Below are 21,368 nucleotides of genomic sequence, written 5' to 3' on the forward strand. Positions count from 1 at the left end.
AGATATAGACAAGAACTGCTGGGAGGAGAGCCTGGGAGACCAGAATTGCTTTCTGCAATCTGAAGTCACCCCATGCAATGCCCAGCATCTGACCAATCTGCTGAGGAAAGGAAGTGCCCTGCTGAGCATCCAGGCTATGCTGCTGCCTCCCCCCTCTAGCACCCCCCTCCCCCCCCCACCCCCCACAAAAAAAAAAAAAAAAAAAAAAAAAAAAAAAAAGCCATGAGAAAAATAGATCCACAAAGGAGAAATGGGAGCTCATAACTGAGTTAGTCTTAACATTAATGCCCATTGCAGAGGTAGGGAAGTCTTCTAGGGATTCTACAAGCCTGTCTCAGCAGGGACCAGTATCACTTGGAGCAAGATATTTAGGAAAAGGGCTGGGGCAGTCCTGTAGGATTTTAACCCTCCTTTATCTAGACTCTGAACACGTTCTGGGTGTGAAGCAATTTTACAAAGTTTTCTGACACCTTCAGTTGTGTAGACAACAAAAATGGTCTTGAAAGACTTCTGCTGAATGCCCCAGTGTTAGGCCAGAATTACCCCTGTCTCCCTGACTTTTAAGGGTAATGTCTAGTGTGGAGGAGTGGTGGCTGGGCTGGGTGATGAGGTGCAAACCCATAATCTGATGCAATAAAAAGGCATGCATGCTAAAAGGAAATAATCTGGTGGCAGCTTCTGGACAGCTCCAGTTCCTGTTGAACAAAGGGATTGAAGTTGTGCATGAGGCAAACTTAAGCAGAGAGATTTCCACCAGCAGTCAAAATCAGATCCCTCTGGCTATCCTCCCAGTGGAGGCAGTTTTCCAGGTGCCACAGGGTGGGTTTCCTCCAGATTTTGGGTTTGCTGCTGAAGCATATTTTATTCATATAGACTTCAGATGAAATTCCTCAGGGGTTTAGCTGAGAAGGTGCAAAAGGAGGGTGGTCTGGAAAAAGGGACAGTGTTTGACTGAAGTTTTCATCCAGAAACATTTAAGCAGTGTGTGTCAACATGAGGGTTTTGTTTCACTTTACTTCATGAAGGACTTAAAAAAAATCTGGAGATCAAACCAAAATGTCACACTTTAGGGAAGAAAACACTTAAGGGAAGCCTTTGTATCCAGCAGGAGAACAAAACAAACCAAAACCCTTGTGGATCAACCAGAAATTATTTTCTTCTTCAGCTACTCGTGTTTGCCAGGGAAATGATAAATTATTATTTTCCTTTTTATGCCCAGTAGTGATTTATTTACGTTTTACCACTTTCTGTTCAAAATCTGTGGAAAAAATGTCAAAGGTACAGCCTAAAACTACCACAATCTTGCACCACAAGGAGTGAGAAGAGCCCCAGGGCCTCCGCAGCCCCAGGGCAGCTGCCATGCAAGGGCAAGAAGCCACATCTGCTGTCTCTGAGGCACACAGGGCCCTTTGTGCCAGTCTCCCCTTAGCCCTGCCCTTGCTGCCTGCATCCTCCTTCCTCCTGGCATGGGGCAAGGCCCACCCTTCATGTCAGCATCCTGGATGAAAGGCTGGATTCCACTTGTTTTGTGTCCAACCCTCCTTTCACAAAGTCCAGCAGACCCACCTTCCCCCGCTCCATCTTTGGTGACTCAGCCAAAGGATTTTAATCTCCATGGTCTGTCTGTAGTTGTAAAATATAATACCAATGGAGTTGGGCTTGTTTATCCTGAAGCCACAAAAGTGTTGTTGGAAGAAATTGATACACGCTACTGAGGGGGGGAAAAAAGTGCTGCTGCTTCTGGGGAGGATTTGACTCAAGACAGCACTTCAAATGGAAATTTCCCTGTTTGAAGTGGATATGTTTTTCATCTCTGTGCCTTTCATTTCTTTTACTGCAGGAGTGTGGACTTGCAGGGTCTGTTTGCAAAAGGATTAGCTCCTCTTGTCTGCAGAAGGTTTCCACCACTGGGTTGCAGGTGCCTTCACCACTCATGGGAGCCCCAGAGAAATGGTGGCTTGAGGTGAAGGGAATCATGCAGCCCAGTTCGGGAAGCACCTCAGCCCCTGCCCTCTTGCCCAAAGTCTGCAAGCCAGGAGACCTCCATATCTGACCAGCACTGGGCACAGGGGATCTGCTCAAGTAAACACTGAGTATATCCTACGTATTCCAAATCAAATCCAAATTCAGTTTCCCCTTCCTTCAAAGATATCTGAAGCCTAAAAGAAGCAGATCAAACACGTAAATTTGAACTGAGATTAATTATACATTTGCAACTGGAGGGGGAAAAAAAAAGCCATTAAGGTTTGTCTGTATTAACTATGCCTGTGAGGGTATCTCTTTGTCTTTGCATGCAATGATACTTCATGAGATACTGGGTCTGGTTCCACGAGATCTCTGGAAAAGCCTTAGAGGCTTGGGAAACTCTGCAAATGTGTTTCAGCAGGAGGCAGACAAGGAGAAGGGAAGTGTCGGCACCGCTTCCTCGGAGCGCTGGAGCAGCCTTTGTTGAGTGGCTGGGGGCTACTTCTTGGCTCCTGAATTTCAAACAGATATAATTATCACTTGGATAGGGTTCAAGACTTGGAGGGAGCTGCCAAATCTTTCATGAGGGGGTGAGTTTGTCACACTGAACCTAGGATAAAAAAATCAAGAAAGAAAAGAGGGATATGATTTAACTATGTAGATATTGTCTCACATGCATAATGTGCCAGGTAGCACATATGGTGGTGCTGTCCCATAGCCTGGCTTACACACACTTTCCCTTTGGAGCACCTGCATTGTAACATTTTTATATGTATTACCTGGCTGAAACAATGAGGTGCAGGAAATGTCTCTGTAAAGCCTATTCTCCAAAGAGCTCCATCCCAAGTAGTCTCAGAAAACAAAACCAAACCAAACCAAAAAAACCCAAACCCTCTGATCCTCCAAGGATCTCACTGACTCTCCAAAGACTTTAATTTTTTTCACTCTGCCTTATTTTTAAGGGGGAAAAAAACCCTGAAACTGTGAATGTGTTCTTAGTGCAACATTTCCAGTAGGACCATGAGGGTGAAACCTTAGGATCCTTTCCCAACATGTCAACAGACATCTCTTCTAACTCTTTTCCAGTTGTTCCTGTCCAGCTGCTCTCTGGAAATGCTTGGCCAACATGATGTGCCACAATCTGTGTTGCACTAATCCTCACTCTGCTAGACCATCTCATGCCCAGCCACAGCTTCTGATGCCCATCATTTCATATACACAATAACTTTATTAGATTTTGTGGTGATTACTTGGTGATGAAATGACCTAAACTGTGACTTCTTCACCAAAGACACAAATGTGGGATGTGCTCTTTTAGACAACGACTGAAATTCCAGTAAAGTTTGCAGAATGCCAGGAAAGTTTTACCAAAACTAAATTTTAAAATGTATGAATACAGTGACTTTTTTTAAAAAATCATAAACCAAACATATTTAATTTCTCTCTGAAAACACTGTCCACTGCTACTGCAGAGTCATTCAGCCATTGCATGGTGATGGCATTGCTGCTGTTTTTCTTGCCCTTTCCACACAAACTCCCACAACACACACAGATACAACTTGCTGCCCTCATGAAACTTGCTTTTAGTACAAGTCAAACCAGCTGTTAACTGAATAAGCTTCTCAGACAGACTGCTATAAACAACATTTAATAACCTTATGCTTTATGGGCTTGTTAATGTAAATGGAACTCTTGAAGCTTCATAGTGCTGCAAAATGCAAAGCTACAGAGCATGCTGCACATAAACAGAGGCAAATGCCTCACATTTGTACATTCTGTCACGCTGTAGGTACTCAGCTGTGATCTGTCTTAACAGAATGTTCCAATGCTGCTTGCAAGGGGTTTTGCCCCTGCAAACCAGGGGTGCAGCATCACTCAACCATCTTGGGAGAGTATTGCTGTGACGAAGCACTGAGGGAGGCAGCAGTGGAACTGGGCAGGGCTTTTCATGGCTTTTTTGCCTGGCTTCAGCAGTAGTTTGCATTAGTCAACAGTAGGGTGCCAGTGTCATCATTGGCATGACAGACTGGCAGAGAGATTCCTTTGTCCCCAGCACCCTCGCTATACCTGTAATATGTGGGAATAGCACAGCATAACGTAGGATAGAACAGAAGGGAGAGGAGGGGAGGGGAGGGAAGGGGAGGGGAGGAGAGGGAGAGGAGAGGGAGAGGAGATGCCAGCTCTGCAATACCAGAGCTGGGTAACATGCAAGGCCAGATTTATCTATAAGCACAGAGGATTCAGGCACTTGCACTCGCACAGGGAACAAGCAGCCCAGTACACTCACAGCAGTGTCACGGCTCCAACCAGCTATTGGTAAAGCCATACAGGGGCAGCTCAGTGATACTTCCTAGAGAGATGGGGCAAGATCTGCTGATGTTTCCAGCACACAGGCAAGAGGAGGGCCATGCTGTTGTTGAAAGAGAGGGAAACCCCAGGTTGGAGTAATCTGGGTTTATCACTCAGCTCCTGACAGCAGCTGGGCTGAGCACTGTAATCATCCCCTCCGCTCTGCAGCTAGAGCACAGTCTGCTCACAACTGCTCAGCACTTTGATAAGAAATATGCTTGGAGGCATTTGCAATGATGAACAAGAGATGGCAGGCAGGTAAACATGGTGTGTCTGAAGTACAGGCAGACAGAGTCACCATCGCGCAAATGCTGTGATCTCAGCCATTTTTACACAATGTCTGGTGGTAAAATCATATTGCTGCTTCTTTTGGGATGGGGGTTGGGCTTTTTAAATTTTCGTTTAAATTTTGCTTATTAAGCAGCTCTCTGTCTACCTTCTGCCCAGCTGCTGCAAGGCATGACCATCTTCAGCAGTGGTCTCACATAGTGTGACCATCAGAGAAATGTTAGCAAGAAAGAAAGATAAATCAGGCTTGTTCACACAGCCAGTGCTTTCCCTTTTCCCTGTGATGCCCAGCACAGTGTCCCCATGGTTTCCAGCAGCACTTCTGACTCCCCAGCTTGGAGGATGGAGGAGGAGGGAGGCAGTGGTGCAACTCCTCATCTAAGAGGGAGTTCTATGCCTGGCTTTTGCCCAGAGTCCTTGCCCCAGCTTTCATCTGCTGGGCTTCTCTTACTCTCAACACTATTCAATTTTGCTCCCTCAGAATGAGACCCATCCTAGTAGTTCAGTCCCAGCCTGCCCCACCTCTCATTTCTGCTTCTTGACAGAGACAGCAGATGCAACCCATCATGGCCAAGCTTGTGAGGGATGCCTGAAGTCAGTAAAACCTCAGGAGGCAAAGCTGAGTCCTCTTTAGAGAAGCACCTCTCATGGCACTCCTGGGCTGAAAATGCAAAGCCAGGCCCCCGGTAGTGGGAAGGGAGGTGGGGGATGGGACAGCACCACTCCTCCCTCCCAGTGTAGGAGGAGAAGTATGTCAGGGGAAGGAGGAAAGCACTTAAAATGGTGGAATATACTTGTGATGGCTGGTGGAGGGGTTAGGGTGGAAGTCATGCCTCTTTCTATCCCTTCCTATGAGTCCCTCTAAGTCCTGCTCTGTAAGAGCTGCTGCTCTGCTTGCCCTTGTTACTGCTTCTGCTCTGCAAAATCTCACAGCCTTTTTATATCTCCACAAGCTTTGCCTGCAAATATATTATTTTTATGTCTTTGGGGTGTTTTGGTTGTTGTTTGTTTGGGTTGCTTTGGTTTGGTTTGGTTTGGTTTTTTTTCAGGAATTAAACCTCCCCAAAGTCCTATCTAATTTGTTCCTATTTCTCTTGTTTCAGCCATGCAGCTGATGTAGTATCAAGCAGTGTACCACACTTCAAACCCACTTTGTTTTCTCCCTCCCTTCTGTCATCCCTCCTCCTTTCCCCGTGCATAAACACCACACATATTCCTGCATTTGTACATCTGGTTTATTTCATTTATACATTGCACAGTTTATTATCAGCTTCATTCATTTAGCACCAGTGAGCTTTAACACCTCTGCATGAGTCTTCCCCTGGGATAAACCCTCTGCAGCTGAGCCTGAGAGTTCTTTGGTGCTTCTTAAATTTAAAAAGCTACATCTAGGGAACAGCCTAATTATAGCAGTAAAGCAGATACATAAAAAGATGGGAAAATTCCATTTATTTGTAACTACTTGCTCTCTTTGTGATCTCAGTGCAGATGGAAGAGATTGGTTAGTATGCAATGCCAAAAGCTGACAGCCTTGGAATACAAAAATCTGCTTTATATGCTGTGATGGTTTTAAGACTGTTTTTTTAATTTTTCTTCACAAAGTTCGAGCAGAGAAAGTGAAAGAATGTAAATAAATCACTATTGGGTGTAAGAAAACAAAATAATGATTATTCTAAGCACTTCCATTGGAGAGGTAGAAATGTTCAAGAACCACTACTCAAAACAAGGTTAGGGAGTTGGGCAGTCTCAGCTTGCTCAGCTTCTGTCTGCCTGCTTCTTCTTTTCTGGCTGAAGATAACACACTGACCTTGACAAGCTAAGTCTAAACAGCCTCTCTGCTTCTTGACTTTCTGCCTTCTGCCAGAGGGGTATGGGGGGAGTCCTTCTGGCTGGGGGGAAGGCCCCTTGGAGGAAGCAATGGGGCCTTGGTTGTGCTTTTCTGTTCATTGTATGTATTTGTAAATGTTATGAAGAGTGTATATCTGTACATATTCATTGCATTTCATCATAGATTGTAGTTTTGCTTGTAAATACAGCTTTCATTTGCTTCCAGACTGAGCTAGCCTGGTTAGTGTGGGTGTGGGACAGGGATTTCAGCTCTCACACTGTTACATATACCCAGAACCATACTGCATTAAATAAAATAATGGGGACAAGCAAGGTGCTTTGTGAGCAGCATAGCAAATACAGCTTGGCTTGGATTTGTGTTATATGTTCCCAGGCTTCACTGCCTACTACCTTCCCCACATTTTCAACTCATCAACCTCTCACAGTCTATTCATCTAGCTTCCCCCTCCCAAATCCAAAACTCCTTCAAAATACTCATGTTTTCCTCCCCTGACTCCAGCAGAACAGGAGAGAGATAGTATGTTGTATCAGTGCAAAGCATGTGTACTTGCTGATAGCTGGCTGGTGCCCATGGGCTGGCTAGCTGTCAAGCTGAAAAGACAATTCATGTTATCTTTCCCCTTTGTAGGGACTCTAATTTCCCATGTCTTTCTACTCTGATGTCATCAGTATTCACAAACTGTGTAGGAATTTCACATCTTTGAGACCTCTGTTTCAAGTCATATCTGAAGTGAGATGAAGTGTCTCCAAAATTTTGAAGGAAGAAACTGTCAGAGAGATGTATGGAATCCTAAACTTCTTTTAGCCTGGCTAAAAAACATGACCCATACCAATATATGTTTTCCAGGGTAACATAAGCTTTACCCTTAGTGCTTCAGTAAATACAGGATCATTCCTAAATGACAGTCAATTGCACATTTAGAGCCACAAAGTTTGGCTCTAAAACTTTGAAAAAGGGAATTCAAACTGAAATACAGGCTTGCTGGCTGCTCCCCACCCCTCTAACCCACACTTTTAGGGGTATTTGCCCCCTCAGGCATCCCTAAAGACAGTGGCAGTAATGAGTCAGCTTCACAGATGACTGTTTTGACCTTGAAAATTCCCCTTAGTTTACACAAATACATGAAGTTTTGAATGAAGATGGCTAAAGAACAGATGAACTACCTGGGGTTCTGTGTTTGCCCCAGGGGCTGAGGCCTCCAGCAGTTGAGTAGCACAGGAATCAGACCTAGCATGAAGCATGACAGCTCATTGCCCAGAGCTATATGCCCAGAGGGGTATATAGCTCCTAACCTCTACCTAACCCTTATTTTTAATTTTATTAAAAAAAAAAAGAGAGAAATTTGGCTTGCATTTTGAGGCTCTCTTCCCACAGGGATTGGCTGAAAATCATTCAAAGGTTCAGAAGGTTATGGAGACAGGACATCTCTCAGAGCATAGTTGAAGCTTTATGTCCATTGGAAAGCAGACAACCCCCCCCCCAAACAAACAAACAAACCAAACAAACAAAAAAACCAAACAAACAACCAAACAAAAACCCCAACCTAACAGGCTGTCTTGGATTTGCAAGGTGCAAGTCTGCATGAAGCTCCTGGTCTCCCCAGGAAAAGCACAGTGACAGAGCTCTGCTCCAGGGCCAGGTCATGGGTACCCTGGCATTTCCATCTTGTATACATGCAGCTACTGTGTTTCTTAGGGAAAAATGATTCTTGTTTAAGATGTGACAAATAAACTGAAACCAGTAAACCAGCCTTTTCTTGTGCTTTTCCTCTAAAGTGTACCAAATAAACCCAGCCTCTGCACATACTCGTTCTGTCCCTTCCTGAGCTGAGTTTTTGCTGTTGCTCACTTCAGTTTGCAGCTGGGTGAAGGTTTTTTTCCTTCCAAGACTGTATGTACCTCACTGCCAGGCTACAGCTCTGAATCTCACCACCAGCCCAGGCCTGTGAACTATCTACACCCTTCATATACTCAAGTAGCAGCCCCGCTGCATGCTCAGGCCATGGAGGTACAAGTTCTAACGAGAGTGATAACCAAGCACAGGTGTGACACCAGGTGACTTTTATCCAGGGCTTTATCCAGCAAGAAAGGCTCACTTGACTTCAGTGACAGACTTGCTCCTTTAAAGCTCTTGTGGTAAGCTCCTCTGTCTGTTCCCACGCATGCTTTTTGACTTGGCTTTTTAAATGAGATTTTTTTTTTTTTTTGAGTGGTATCAGAGCTCGAGGCTACTGAAGTGTGAATGCTGAAACAGACCCTGTTGACTCCCACTTTTCTAGTTTGTTCTTCCAGCAGGGACAACTTGGAGAAGTTTTCTGTTGCTGTCAGTGGACATATTCATAGTGCTGTAGAAAGAATGTATAAAAACCATGTGGAAATGAGTAAGCATTTAGAGCAGATTTTTACCTACAAGCACACCTTCAGGCTGACGGAGAACGTTGCTCATCCTGTGTTTACAGAGCTTTCAGACCTGCAGTTGGACAGCCCTGTGGAAGAGCTGGATCCAGCCGCAGTCTTGTTGTTGGCTCCCCATTTGACTAGAACAAATTTACCTCTTACTATTGTAGCCATTTATCTATACTTTGAGACTTACTAGTGCTGGGCACCTGCTGAAGTTATATGTACTTAGAATTTATTTTGGAGAGGCTTAAGACCCTGATTAGGTGTTGTGACTGACCTCAGCTAACTTCTGCAGGGCTCTTCTACTGGTACCACTTGAGAATCTCTGTGTCGGTGTGAGGTGAAATTCCCCCCCCACCGACAATAACCAGGCTAGCCCAGTCTGGAAGCAAATGAAGGCTGTATTTACAAGCAGAGTCTAAAATCTACGATGAAATGCAATGAATATGTACAAATCTACAAAATTCACAACATTTACAAATATATACAATTAACAGAAAAGCACAACCGATCTCCCTTTGCTTCCCCCCAAGGGGACCCTCCCAAAGGGGCCTCCCTCTCCCAGGAGCTTCCCGCAGACCCCCCTGGACAGAGAAGCAGAGTTAGTTAAGCAGAAAGTTGTTAACTTAGCTGCCAAGGTCAGTGTGTTATCTTCAGCCAGAAGAGAAGAAGAAACAGCAGCCAGACAGCCCAGCAACTGCCCCCACTGCCGAACGCAGAATGTGCCGAATGCCTACTTTGTTTTGGGTAATAGTTCTTAAACATTTCTATCTATCCAATGGAAGTGTTTAGAACAATCGTTATTTTGCTTTCTTACACCCAATAGTGACTTATTTACATTCTTTCACTTTCTCTGTTCTGAACTTTGCAAGGAAAAATTAAAAAGACAATTTCAAACCATCACAATCTCTCTTCAAAATATTTTGGATTTTGTTTTCTCTCTTTCCCAAGCATGCTGGTGACAAATGTTTTCAAAGGATCTTTATTTTTGTGTGGACTTTCCCTGTTCATTTATTCCAGAGAGATAAATTGGCCCTGATTGTTTTACTGTCTGAATGTGACTTTTCTATAGTGCCTTCTGGTTTTCTGTGGCCATGTTATTGACACTGGGTGATACAACATGAAAGGAGTGTGGATGGGCTTTTACAAAGAAATCAGCTAAATAGCTATTAGAGGATTAAAAGCAATCTCATGGCCAGGATTACACATCTTTTAACTGCTGATAGTATCAAGGAGCAAATGGATTTGTAATTTAATGAAAGAAGAGAGAAGACTTCAGATGTGTTTTTTTCATGTTTGATAGAAAGATTAAAGTGTCTGCATTTGGTGTGCAGGAGTTTGATAAAACTTAAGCATGGCTGCCTACAGATATCAGTGTTCACCTTTCTTGTAAATTGTAATTGCATCACAGTGAGAGAATTCTTCTGGTCACCATTTTTATTAAAACTTTAATTCTCATGGTGACAAGTTGGGATCATTGCCTGCTTTCAGTCTGATAATGATACACTCTAGAAGCTTTGAAGAAAACTTTTGTCTAGACAGAAACAGCTTAAGGAAACTTTTGAAATGTACCATTCAATATAAACCTTTCCTGATGCCTGTTGTAAGCATTGATCCATATTTGGGAAATCTTGAGCTGTTTTCTACTTCCTTATGTTAAAAGCGTACAAGAGGTTTGTATGACAACAGGAACTGTGAGAACTAAAAATGTCCAACTTGCCTAAGGAGAGTGGTTCAACCTGTGACAGACTTGTCCCACAGGGAGAATTTCTTTTTATTCCAGAAAATAATCTTATTTTAAAGTTAAGTTAAGCTACATGTGACATCCCAGTTTTTGCATCTTCAGCATTAAGGTTGGGTTTGGAGGTGTTTTAAGCCCACCTCCAAAGCTGTTAAAGATGTATAGTACAAAGAAAAAAAAAGTAGCTACAGCTTTATTAAAATGTAGACTTTTAACCAGTCTCCTTGATTTGAGATCCAGAGGCCTTTTCCAGAATATTATTTCACCAAATCAGTGTTTGGTTTTGATTGTAGAGTATTAAATATGGGCAAAAAATAAACCGATCCCATCTAGAGGTGCAGCAGATCAGGTTGCATCTCACACGGGAAGAGACAGCCGACAGCGGCAATGGCCAAGCACAGGCCCGAGGTATGATGCTTTCCACTCAGTTTGACTCCTGTTGAGGAACATCTCATGTGAGATGAAGAGGAAATGGAGCAGAGCCACAACTTAGTACACTTCTCCAGCCAGCCTGACTAGGTGATCATGGAGAAGGTGGTATGCTGCACCATCTCTCTAGGGTTTGGAAGTCAGAGGATGCACATGCAGCCTAGAAAGCCAACCAGATCCTGGGCTGCATCAAGAGAACTGTGGCCAGCAGGTCAAGGGAGGTGATTCTCCTCTACTCAGCTCTGGTGAGACCCCACCTGGAGTACTGTGTCCAGTTCTGGAGCCCCTATTACAAGAGGGATATGGACATGCTGGAAGGTGTCCAGAGAAGGGCCACCAGAAGGATCAGAGGGCTGGAGCACCTCTCCTATGAGGACAGACTGAAAGAGTTGGGGCTGTTCAGTCTGGAGAAGAGAAGGTTCTGAGGTGACCTTCTTGTGGCCTTTCAATATCTAAAGGGGGCTACAAGGAAGCTGGGGAGGGACTTTTTAGGATATCAGGTAGTGATAAGACTAGGGGGAATGGAATAAAGCTGGAAGTGAGGAGATTCAGGCTGGACGTGAGGAAGAAGTTCTTCCCCATGAGAGTGGTGAGAGCCTGGAATGGGCTGTCCAGGGAGGTGGTTGAGGCTCCATCCCTGGAGGTGTTTAAGGCCAGGCTGGATGAGGCTCTGGCCAGCCTGATCTAGTGTGAGGTGTCCCTGCCCATGGCAGGGGGTTGGAACTGGATGATCCTTGTGGTCCCTTCCAACCCTGACTGATTCTATGATTATGACTCCTGGATATATCTCTGTAGGAGTCAAGATTCTGTGATAATCATCTATCAGAAACATTTATTTGGGGAGGTATCTGATATGTCCTGCCCAGGAAGGGTCATGCTGGTAGTTTTTATTTGTAGTTGTTCAGTTTGATTTGGCTATTTATTGTCATTATATGCATACAGACTGCTTTTCATCTTCAGTGTGCTTTACAAACAACTGTGTGTTTCAGAGAATGCATCTCATCTACTCTCAGGATGTGTATGTTTTTCATAGATAACATAGATCTGATCTCTCACTTGAAGGGGAAGTACAATTCAGGCTTACTGACAGTTACCAGCAGCACTATTATATTTCCAGAAATCTGAAAACTGAGGCACAGAGAGAGAGAGAGAGACAGAGAGAGGCTGAATCTCTTTTCAGAGACTGCAAAGGAAAGGGGAAAAAAAAATAAACACAACACTCAAAATACTGGATCCTAATCAGACATTCAGACCACTACCTTGCCTTCCTCCCCTTTCTTGGATAACAAATACAAACACAGACTAAGAAATGAGAGCTTTGTCTCTGGATCTGAACTGTCCAGGTAACTAGACCTCTACTCTTTGGGTCTGGGAAGCACACCCTGCAAAAGTAAGAGCCCTCAGAAAAACAAAACAGTCAATAGAAAAGGAAGCAGGCCACCATGGAAAGAGTAAAGAATGAAGCCTGAGACTGCTGCAGACACAATAGCTAAAAGTGTACAAGTCTGCTAGAAATCAGCATTTTTATACCCAATAATTTTGACTGGATTCCCACAGTATAAACCTGCTCCTTATTCAGACTTAAAAAAATCTAGATTAAAAACCTGGTTTCATAGATAACAGTTCATATTTACTTTTTATCCATTTTCTTAATTCTTTCCTGAAAATTCATTACTCCTGCAAACACTGCTCTCTCATTTGTTGTCAGCTGAAAGTGGAAAAAAACCTCACAGCCAGGATTAATTTGTTGTTTTATTTAAATGAAATTTATGGGCACATTTTGAGGTATTTGATCAGCATTTGTTTTTATTTACACACAAGTATTTTTTCAGGTGTTCAGTCAGCGTGACATGAAGGGAAGACAGGAAGATACAAAACCATTTCACCAACATGAGGCCAAAAAAATCAAAGGTCTGAAAGGTTTATGAGAAGTATGGGTAAGAAGGAGTTCACCCCATATTCAGAATGGGGTTTAAGCACCTAGCTAGATGTTATTTAAATCTGGCCTTGGAAAAAGGAGGATTTTCAGGCAATTTGGAGATGAATTTTCATTTTAAGTAGATATGGTCTAAATTAAAGATACTCTATAGATTTTGAGATATTAATTTTATATGGTGTATTCTTTGAAAAAGTACTACAATGTTCTAAACAAAGGGACAAATAGTCACATTTTCATGCAGATGTAAACTGATACATTCAATGTTACCCTCTTTGTACACATCAGCACCTAACCACTACAGGAGTGTATTCTAAGCATATCATCTTTGACCTGCCAAAAATCACAATCAAGACTGTTTTGCCCATAAACTCTACATTCAAAAAAGAAAAAAGGCTGGCAACTTTTAAATTTTTTTCAGTATCATAAGTGGAGCTTTGCTTCTGAAGGTTCAATTTCACAGAAGTGTTTCACTCTTCCTGGCACTGATTAGAGTGAAAGTGACAGATTTTCTTTTCCTAAAAATTACCTTTGAAAAATCACCAAACAGCCAGTGTCCAATGTATAAGTTGTTTCTTTCAATTTAGAAGATGCTGTAAAAGAAATTAATTTTCAGGTATAGGCAGATTTTTTTAAAAATTGTCTTATCATAAATAGAAGTATTTATGTGAGTTTTCTAAAAAATATAGGGAAAGACATTTCATCCAAATCTTACCTTTCCCAGTCCAAGTGTTTGCAACCCAGTGCATCTCAGGTTAGCAGTCAGGAAAAAACAGACAATAAAACTTACAGGAGGAAGGAGAAAGGGGAGGGGAATTTCCCAAAATGGATGCATTTGATTTTGATGTCTCAAGTGAAAGGCAGCAGAAAATAGAGAAACAGAATAAAAGCTGAATGAAAAGTAGAATGCAAACATTGCTTCAGTTTTAACAATCCAAAGGAAGTTCAGTAACACATATGAAGTAACCTGAATGAGATCTGTTTGCTTACAAATCATCTTTGTACAGACAATATTTAAAGTCCTTTGAAAATCGAAAATATCATCTTCTTTTTTTTTTTTTTTTCTCTAGCTCTTTCCTTTTCCTGGTATTCCTTTTCATCTGTAAAAAAAAACCCAGGGTTTTATATTTGGTTTTCAGCTGCACTTGAAGCTTTCTGTCTCCAGAGAGGTCATTACCTAGCTGCCTGTCTCCTCAAATTCACTGTAGGGGGATGAAGCTGAAGAGGTTTTAGACTCTCCATCACTGTTGCACTCCTGCAGGGGATCAGGACTGCAAGTTTCTGGGACCTCCTTGGCAGAGACTGTTTCCTTGCTGCTAGACCCTAAGGGATGGCAGTCCAGCAAGCTCTGCAGGTGCTTGATGTAGCTTATTGCAGCTCTCAGGGTCTCCACTTTGCTGAGGCGCTTGTCAGCAAATTCCTTGGGCAGGTGCTCTCTCAGGCGTGTGTAGCCCTCGTTCACGCAGCGCACCCGCTGCCTTTCCCTCTCGTTCCTCTTTCGAATGAAGGCAGGCTCAAAGGAATAGTCATAGACACCCACATAGCCAGGGAATGGGATGTAGGAGAGGCGTCCTCTATGCCCACCGTAGGCTTGCTCCCAGTAAGAAGGGTCCAGATGGAAGGGAACCCCAAATGGCTCTCTCAGAGGGATCCCATGGGGATGCACATGGCTGTTTGCCAGGGATATAGCCCCTGGAAATGCAATCCTGTTCCATAGTCCATCATCATCTTTATTGCTCTCCATGCTTCTTTTTCTCACCAGTGGAATATCAGTTCCTGAATTTGGCTTCCAAATCTTCTATCAGTCCAAGCAAGGAGGAAACATTTGTTATAGCTACTCTGCCCCGCAGGCTGCAATTTCCTCCTGTGGCGTATAAAAATTCAGATCTCAAAGCACTGCTAATGACTTATGAGGTCCACTCTGTGCCTGGAAATCAGCTCTAAGCCTTGTTGTTTTTATAGATGTAGGATGTCAGCTAATTTACAGACAGGTTTTGAGGACCATCACTCCACACTTTAAACCCTTCTTTTCCTCTGATCTTCATATTTCAAAAGATAATAAGAGGGTTCTCGTGTACTCCTTTCCTCCCCGCTTGAAATTATGACCATAAGAGTTAATGCCAAACATAAATAATCTTCCAGGCTCTAAACACTTCTCATTTATTGTAATCCACCATATCGTTTGATATAATTGTCTCCAAAAGATGGGTAATTTGCAAAGTTTACAGGGATCTTCAAAGTTTTGGCAGAACTCCTCCCTTTCAGGAACCAAGGATCTTCTGTCATCTGAAAACTACCCAAAGGCTTTTCACAATGAAATCCAAAAAAACAACTGCAAGCTTTGTTGTTTCGGCTGCTCTGGTCTTAACTGAAACGGCTCACGAACAGTTTGCAAAACTTATATGGCATGTGTCTAGCTTTCTGGGGAAGCTGAGAAATCTTCAAAGGAAAGAGTGCTCTCTTGTGGTTGCAAGTCATGTCAGATCAAGAATGCATACATGCAAGCATATGAAGGAAACAGCTTTCTTCGCCTCAAGAGAGGCTTTTTCAAGAAGTGTGAGTTTCACAAACCGAACATGAGCATTTTGCAAAAACCTTCAACATTTTGCATGTTTCTGAACATTGCAGAAATGTTCTGGTTAGCTCCATGAGCACCTGCCTCAGATAAAAAAATAAAAAAAGTGAGATGCCCTGATTGCCCCCTGTGTAGCTATTACTAGATGTTTACATAGATACTGGCTTACCTGATGGACCCCACACACTGCCTTCATTGGAAAGCTGAAAATCTCTCTTTGTTGTGCCAGATTCGTGCTGCAGATCCTCCAGTTTACAAGAAGAAGAAGTGGGCAAAAGACAAGGATTCTTCGCAGTAAAAGGGCATGATGTCCTCATCCATGTCTTTCCTCTAAGATCTCTTGTTGCATTAGGATTATCTTCTGCAGCAACTGAAGGATCTTAGACTTTCCCCACGTTGTTCAAGAGCAACATAGTTATAAATGTTTTATGTTTGGGGTTTTTTTGCCCCTAACAGTTTGGGGAGTTGAACGTTTTGGTATGGGAGAGCTGTGGGAAGGGAGGGTCGTGAAAAGGTACAGCCATGTAGGCTTTGTTAAAACTGTTCTTTTGCTCAAAGTGAAAGTTTCTGCCCTGTTCAGTCTTTCATGCCAAACTGCCTTAGAAGCACGAGTAACTGAAACAACATCCTCCACTCCGAGAAGCACATCTGTCTCTGCTGAGTCAGAAACCAGCAGCAATGATGTCAGCGTGCATTTTCAAGTCAGCCTTTGTATCTTTGCTGGCCTATTCTGTAGCTTCAAAAAACAATGGTAATCTTCAAAGTATGATGAACATACAGTCAGAACATTCCAGACAGATATGGGTGAGAACAGTCCTGGACTCTGATCTATGCCAGGGACAGCATCAGCACCAAAACAACTCAAAAGACAGGGCAAGCTATCCACCTACTTTTGCCTCTGTCACTAACATTGGGTAGAAAGAGCTGATGTTTAAAGCTGCAAGATTTGTAGCATTACCTAGGAGTTAGCTAATGCATTTCATGAAGGATTGAGATCTTTTCCAGTCACAACTAAATGTCTTTCTAAAATATGTGCCCTAGATCAGATGTATGGGTGTGAGGCAAGAATTACTGGAGAACACCCTGGTTATGTATGACTCGTTTCAGATGAAATAATCAAGAGAGTCTTTCTGCCTGTTAACAAATCTTTGGAAAGGGTTGAACATTCTGTGCTTTTCAGTATCACTTCCACTATAAACCACTGTCCAGCAGAAATGTTTTTGAAATGAATGCTTAAATGAAAATAACTCATTCACCATACCATGAAGGTACGTCTTCTTAAAACAAAGAGGATGTTGGCATTTAAGCAAATACTTGAAGAAGGAAAAGGACATTTGATTTGTGTCATCAGTAGGTTTGAAACACTGCTCTCTGGCAATATTCCTTAAAGGAAACGGAAACATGCCTCTTGGGGGGACTGTCTCAGGTGCTGGAATGCTTCACAGCCCTCCATGGCCTTGCCAGAAGTGTAGCTGTGTTCAAAAGGCAGGGTTACATTTCAGTTCTGTCATGCAAATGCACCATTCCCTGCCACCAGACCTCTTTTTTATGTTTACTGTAAATGCAGGTCACTAGCACTTCCCAGAGTGTCAGAACTGCACCTGTGCTAAACAGGCATCTGCTCTTTCTAGGGAAAACCCCCTGTTGTTAATCCTTTAGTGAAATATATGAACAAAAATGACAGGTAAATGTTTTTTGTTAATTCAAATGGACTCCGCAGTCTGACCTTGTTTGTGTACAAGAGAAAAAAGAAAATATGCCACAGGCTTTTGTTGAATCTTTTTGACAGCCTAATGCCACTTGCTCTGAAAGGGATTTGCCCCACGGCAGGGAGCCAGCACAAGGCCAATGCACCTTACATCCCACTGAACATCCTCATTGAGAGCATGACCAGGCTTAAAGCAAGGTATTGATTCCAATACAGACTTCTGCACAAAGCAGGCCCTTTTTCACATGTCTGCACATGCAGACTCAGTGAAAGTAGCAGGACTGGGTCCACCAATGAGAAAGGTTAACACACATTGTTTTTGATGTTAAGAGTAGGTTAAGACTACATGGATAATGTTACTCTTCTAAGACAAGTCTTTGATTTTCTTTCTTACACTGCTTCTCCAACTAACTCTTCTTCACACTTTTGCCTGGATGATGCTGTGACTTCAGAATGCAAAATCCTCCATGCTGACATGAAGCAAGGTGGCCTGGTTTGCTTTCCAGGGGATACAAATCAGGTGTTATTGCCTGCTCTACAAGGGCAGAAGTTGTAATGTTTTGCTTTGGTTTGTTTGACTGGTGGGGTTTTTTTGTTGGTTTTTTTTTTTGGGGGGGGGTGGGGGTGGGGGGAGGGGGCATTGGTTCTATTGTTTTTAAATACAAAGTTTAAATGGGGACACTGGGAGATTCCTTACATACTCCATTGACCATGGCATTCAAACAAGTTCCCCTCCTTCTCTACTTCTTTTCACCTCACTACATGCAGTTAATTACCAAGCCAAAATGAACAGAAAATACTTCCCACGCAGCTAAAGAGAAAACATTGAGGTACCTTCCTTCCAGAAATTTCTTTTACTTGTATATATCCTAATACAGTACCTACAGGAAGTAACCTACAAAAGAACCTTCAACTCGTTCACACTTCCACAACACTCACAGATAACACTACTGACATTACAGTGATTACTTTGAATTACTCAAAGGAACAGATTCTCCTTGGCACCATGTCCCTTTGCATTTGAAAAGAAATTAATCAGTGGCAATATTGTAGCAGAAACACAGGAGTCAGCTGAACAAATGTAAATCCACCTAATTCCCAGCAGATGATGTCTCAACTATTTTACCTGTCACCACATTACTGAGAAGGAAGAAAAGGAAAATACATCAGGAGTTTAAAAAGAGACTCTCACAACACTGTGTGTTTGTTATATTTTATTGTAATTATAATAACACATATCAGTTTGTCTGGGCTGCTGTAATTTATTAACAGATATAAAACTGCGAAATTAACAGTTCCTCATGCATACAAGAGAATTATAGTAATAACTGCAATTTAGACTGGGATCCAGAAATGCAAGATTGAGTTAAACCTGTTTCACCCTTAAGCATGGGCCATCTCTTTCCAGCTCTGTAGCTACAAGTGAGAGCTGCACCTAAACTACCCAGGTTTCAACACTGTGACTGTCACCAAAATACAGGCCTGCAAAGCGCTAACAGGCCAATAAAAGGTATGAGAAATTTAGATTTTTGGCATTAAAATGGTTGCCTTCAACCACTGCTTTCTGTGTAATCTTCATTCAGTGTAACTCTGCTCACTCTAAGAAAGAACCCAAGGGCACGTTTGCAATAGCAGAAGAGAATTTATTGTATTGAGAACTGGTCATGGTCCAGCAGGGACTTCTGCTCACACAACAGGGGAAGACTGAAGAAGTGTGCTTACTGCATTTCTTTCCTCTGTGGTTTCACAAGTCTCCCTTATCTTTCAGTACGTCTCCAGGATCTGAAGATGACTTGAAAAATAGCTCTGCAATTTGTTCCTCATACAGCAAGTACTGCTATAAATGTCAATAAACTAAGCTTTCAGGGGACATAGTGCAGTAGTCTTATCAAAACACTTCACATATAATAAAAGTGTTTGATATATAAAAAAGTATCTTCTCTTGCAGAAGAAACAGTTCTCCAATGTGTTTTATCATGATACCTTGGGCGTGCAGAGTACATCTCTGTAGACAAAGATTAATTTCTCATTCAGTGACACTTCATATTATCACTGGCTTCCTTTGATACTTGTGCTTTAAACTGGTAGTTAAGATATCAGTCGTTCAAGGGAGTAACGTGACTACAAAAACCTGGAATCTCAGAGGACTCAGGTTTGACAGTAGGAAAAAAACACTCTTATCTGTGTATGACTACATCCAATCTGGCTCATAGGCTCAAAGTATTACTTTCAGCTCAGATTGTTGAAATAGTGTGAGGATTTCAGTGCCAGGGCAGTTCTGTGGTAGAATTACTATCATAATTGGCATTAAGACAAGCTGAGGGCTTGGGATAACCTAGCATTTCAGGATAGAACTGGGATCTACCGAGTATAACTGCAAAGTTGTAAGGATGGCAACTGAAACTGGAAGGTCTCCAGCCATCTCCTATGTCTTGGGGAACGCAGAGAGACTTTCGGGCTTGTAATCATTTGCTGGGGTTTGTAAGAAAGATATGAAGTATTAGCACCAACCATGTGAATACCTGGTACTACACACATAAAAATGAAACACAGATAAACACCTCAGTGCAAGCTTAGCGCTCCCTAAAAGCCTAAAGAATTGATGAGTTCTTTCTTGACTTGATGAAATAATTCTTGTAGGCCAGTTCAGATACACTCAATCATGGTCAGAGTAAGGATTATCTGGTTTAGCAGAGAACAGGAGAGGTTGTGGGATATGTGATAAACTAAATGAGGTCATTCTTCTGGTCACGAATGACAGGGACCTGGATGTATTTTGCCTAAATGTAGTCCTCTAGAAGTTATATATTTAGACTAAACTAATTACGTAGGTCCCAGTTACAGGCCACAGACACAGAGAAACAGCTCCAAAGGAAATTCTCACACTCTCAGGACCCTATCTCAGGATGGGATGAAGCAGTGTCTGCAATAGCCTATTTCTTTCAGCTACAGAGCAAGCTTGAAGAACTAGCATATACAAGGTGTCTAGCTTTCTGACAGCTAAAGCCAAATGAGGAGAGCATGTTTCCATACCTGGAAGAACTGCTGCGTTTGTACTGAATGGGAAACGATGCTTCCGGATCCTTCATTTAGGCTCTTCAGATCAAAAGGTAGTGGGCAGAAATACACCATTAAGCTTCCTCCTGTGCAGACATCCTATCAAGGGATGTCTCATTTAATGAGGCATCGTTTAAGTGTCAGGCATGATCAAATTACAGAAGCACATTATGGTATTTCAGGAAACAGCTGTTCACCCCAGCACTTAAGGAACTTGTAGATTGATTTGAGCAGCTAATGTGATGAATATCCACGTGTCACAGGCAAAAGCAAGCTACAAAACTACTTGTGCACGCCAAGAGATTCCTTTGCAATGTAGCCCTTGCCAGAATTATACATATGAGCCATAAGTCACAGGTTATTGAACAACAATGTCCAGAAGGTGGCTGGGCACGCAGGGCCCGATGGTATTGGAGGACACGAAACACAGCCCTCTTAAAGACAGCAGATCCGAGGGTGTAATGAAAAAGCGGTGAGATAGTTGAGCTTATCACACGGAAAACCTCAGCAACCACCTCGTCCTCCTGGCAGAGGCGGCATGTGAACCACAAGCAAGAGGTCTTGGTCAGCTGACCAAGCCAGGGCTGCCGCCTTAGGGCCGGAGTGCTACCGGGCTCGCTCTCCCACCCCCACAGCTCCCACGATGCAGGAAATGAGGCGGGGAGGTGGCAGTGAAACGGCCTGAAATGCTGCCGAGGTTCTTCGAAGATGGGCCGGCCCTGGCCTCCAGCAAGGTGACTAGTGCCGAGCCCTGCAGTAGTGGCTGCCTGGAAGGCTGGCTATGGCCGGCAGGTGGCTGCCAGGAAGCCAGGGATGGCGTGCCCTGACAGAGAACCAGGAGGAGTACATTAGAACTCCCGGACGGGCCCCTCCGCGCCAGTATGGCCTGCCTCGGCATTCAGAGCTGGGCCCGTCATGGACACTGCCGGCGTCGGCAGCAGGCGGGAAAGTGGCCAAACCTAGGGGCGGTGGCGCCGTTTCCTGGATGTGGCGCACAGCGGCGGAAGCGGCCCCCGGCCCCCTTCTGCCACCGCTGCCGCCATCACCGCCACCGCCTCCCTCTCCCGCCTAC

The 21,368-nt window shown here is 43.3% G+C and overlaps 1 protein-coding gene across 1 annotated transcript; it reads right to left on the bottom strand.

Annotated features, from left to right (window-relative positions):
• Positions 1-14,133: 14,133 nt before the first annotated feature.
• ASCL4 (achaete-scute family bHLH transcription factor 4) lies at positions 14,134-14,700 on the bottom strand. The gene has a single exon (XM_054387023.1). It carries the CDS (start codon positions 14,698-14,700, stop codon positions 14,134-14,136), a length of 567 nt encoding a protein of 188 aa, XP_054242998.1.
• Positions 14,701-21,368: the final 6,668 nt, after the last annotated feature.

The sequence above is a fragment of the Indicator indicator genome, chromosome 14 (genome assembly GCF_027791375.1).
Source record: "Indicator indicator isolate 239-I01 chromosome 14, UM_Iind_1.1, whole genome shotgun sequence".
In the NCBI taxonomy this organism is placed as follows: domain Eukaryota; kingdom Metazoa; phylum Chordata; class Aves; order Piciformes; family Indicatoridae; genus Indicator; species Indicator indicator.

Excerpts from the sequence above, each read along its gene's own strand:
- ASCL4 (XM_054387023.1), bottom strand. The coding sequence starts at position 14,700 with ATGGAGAGCAATAAAGATGATGATGGACTATGGAACAGGATTGCATTT.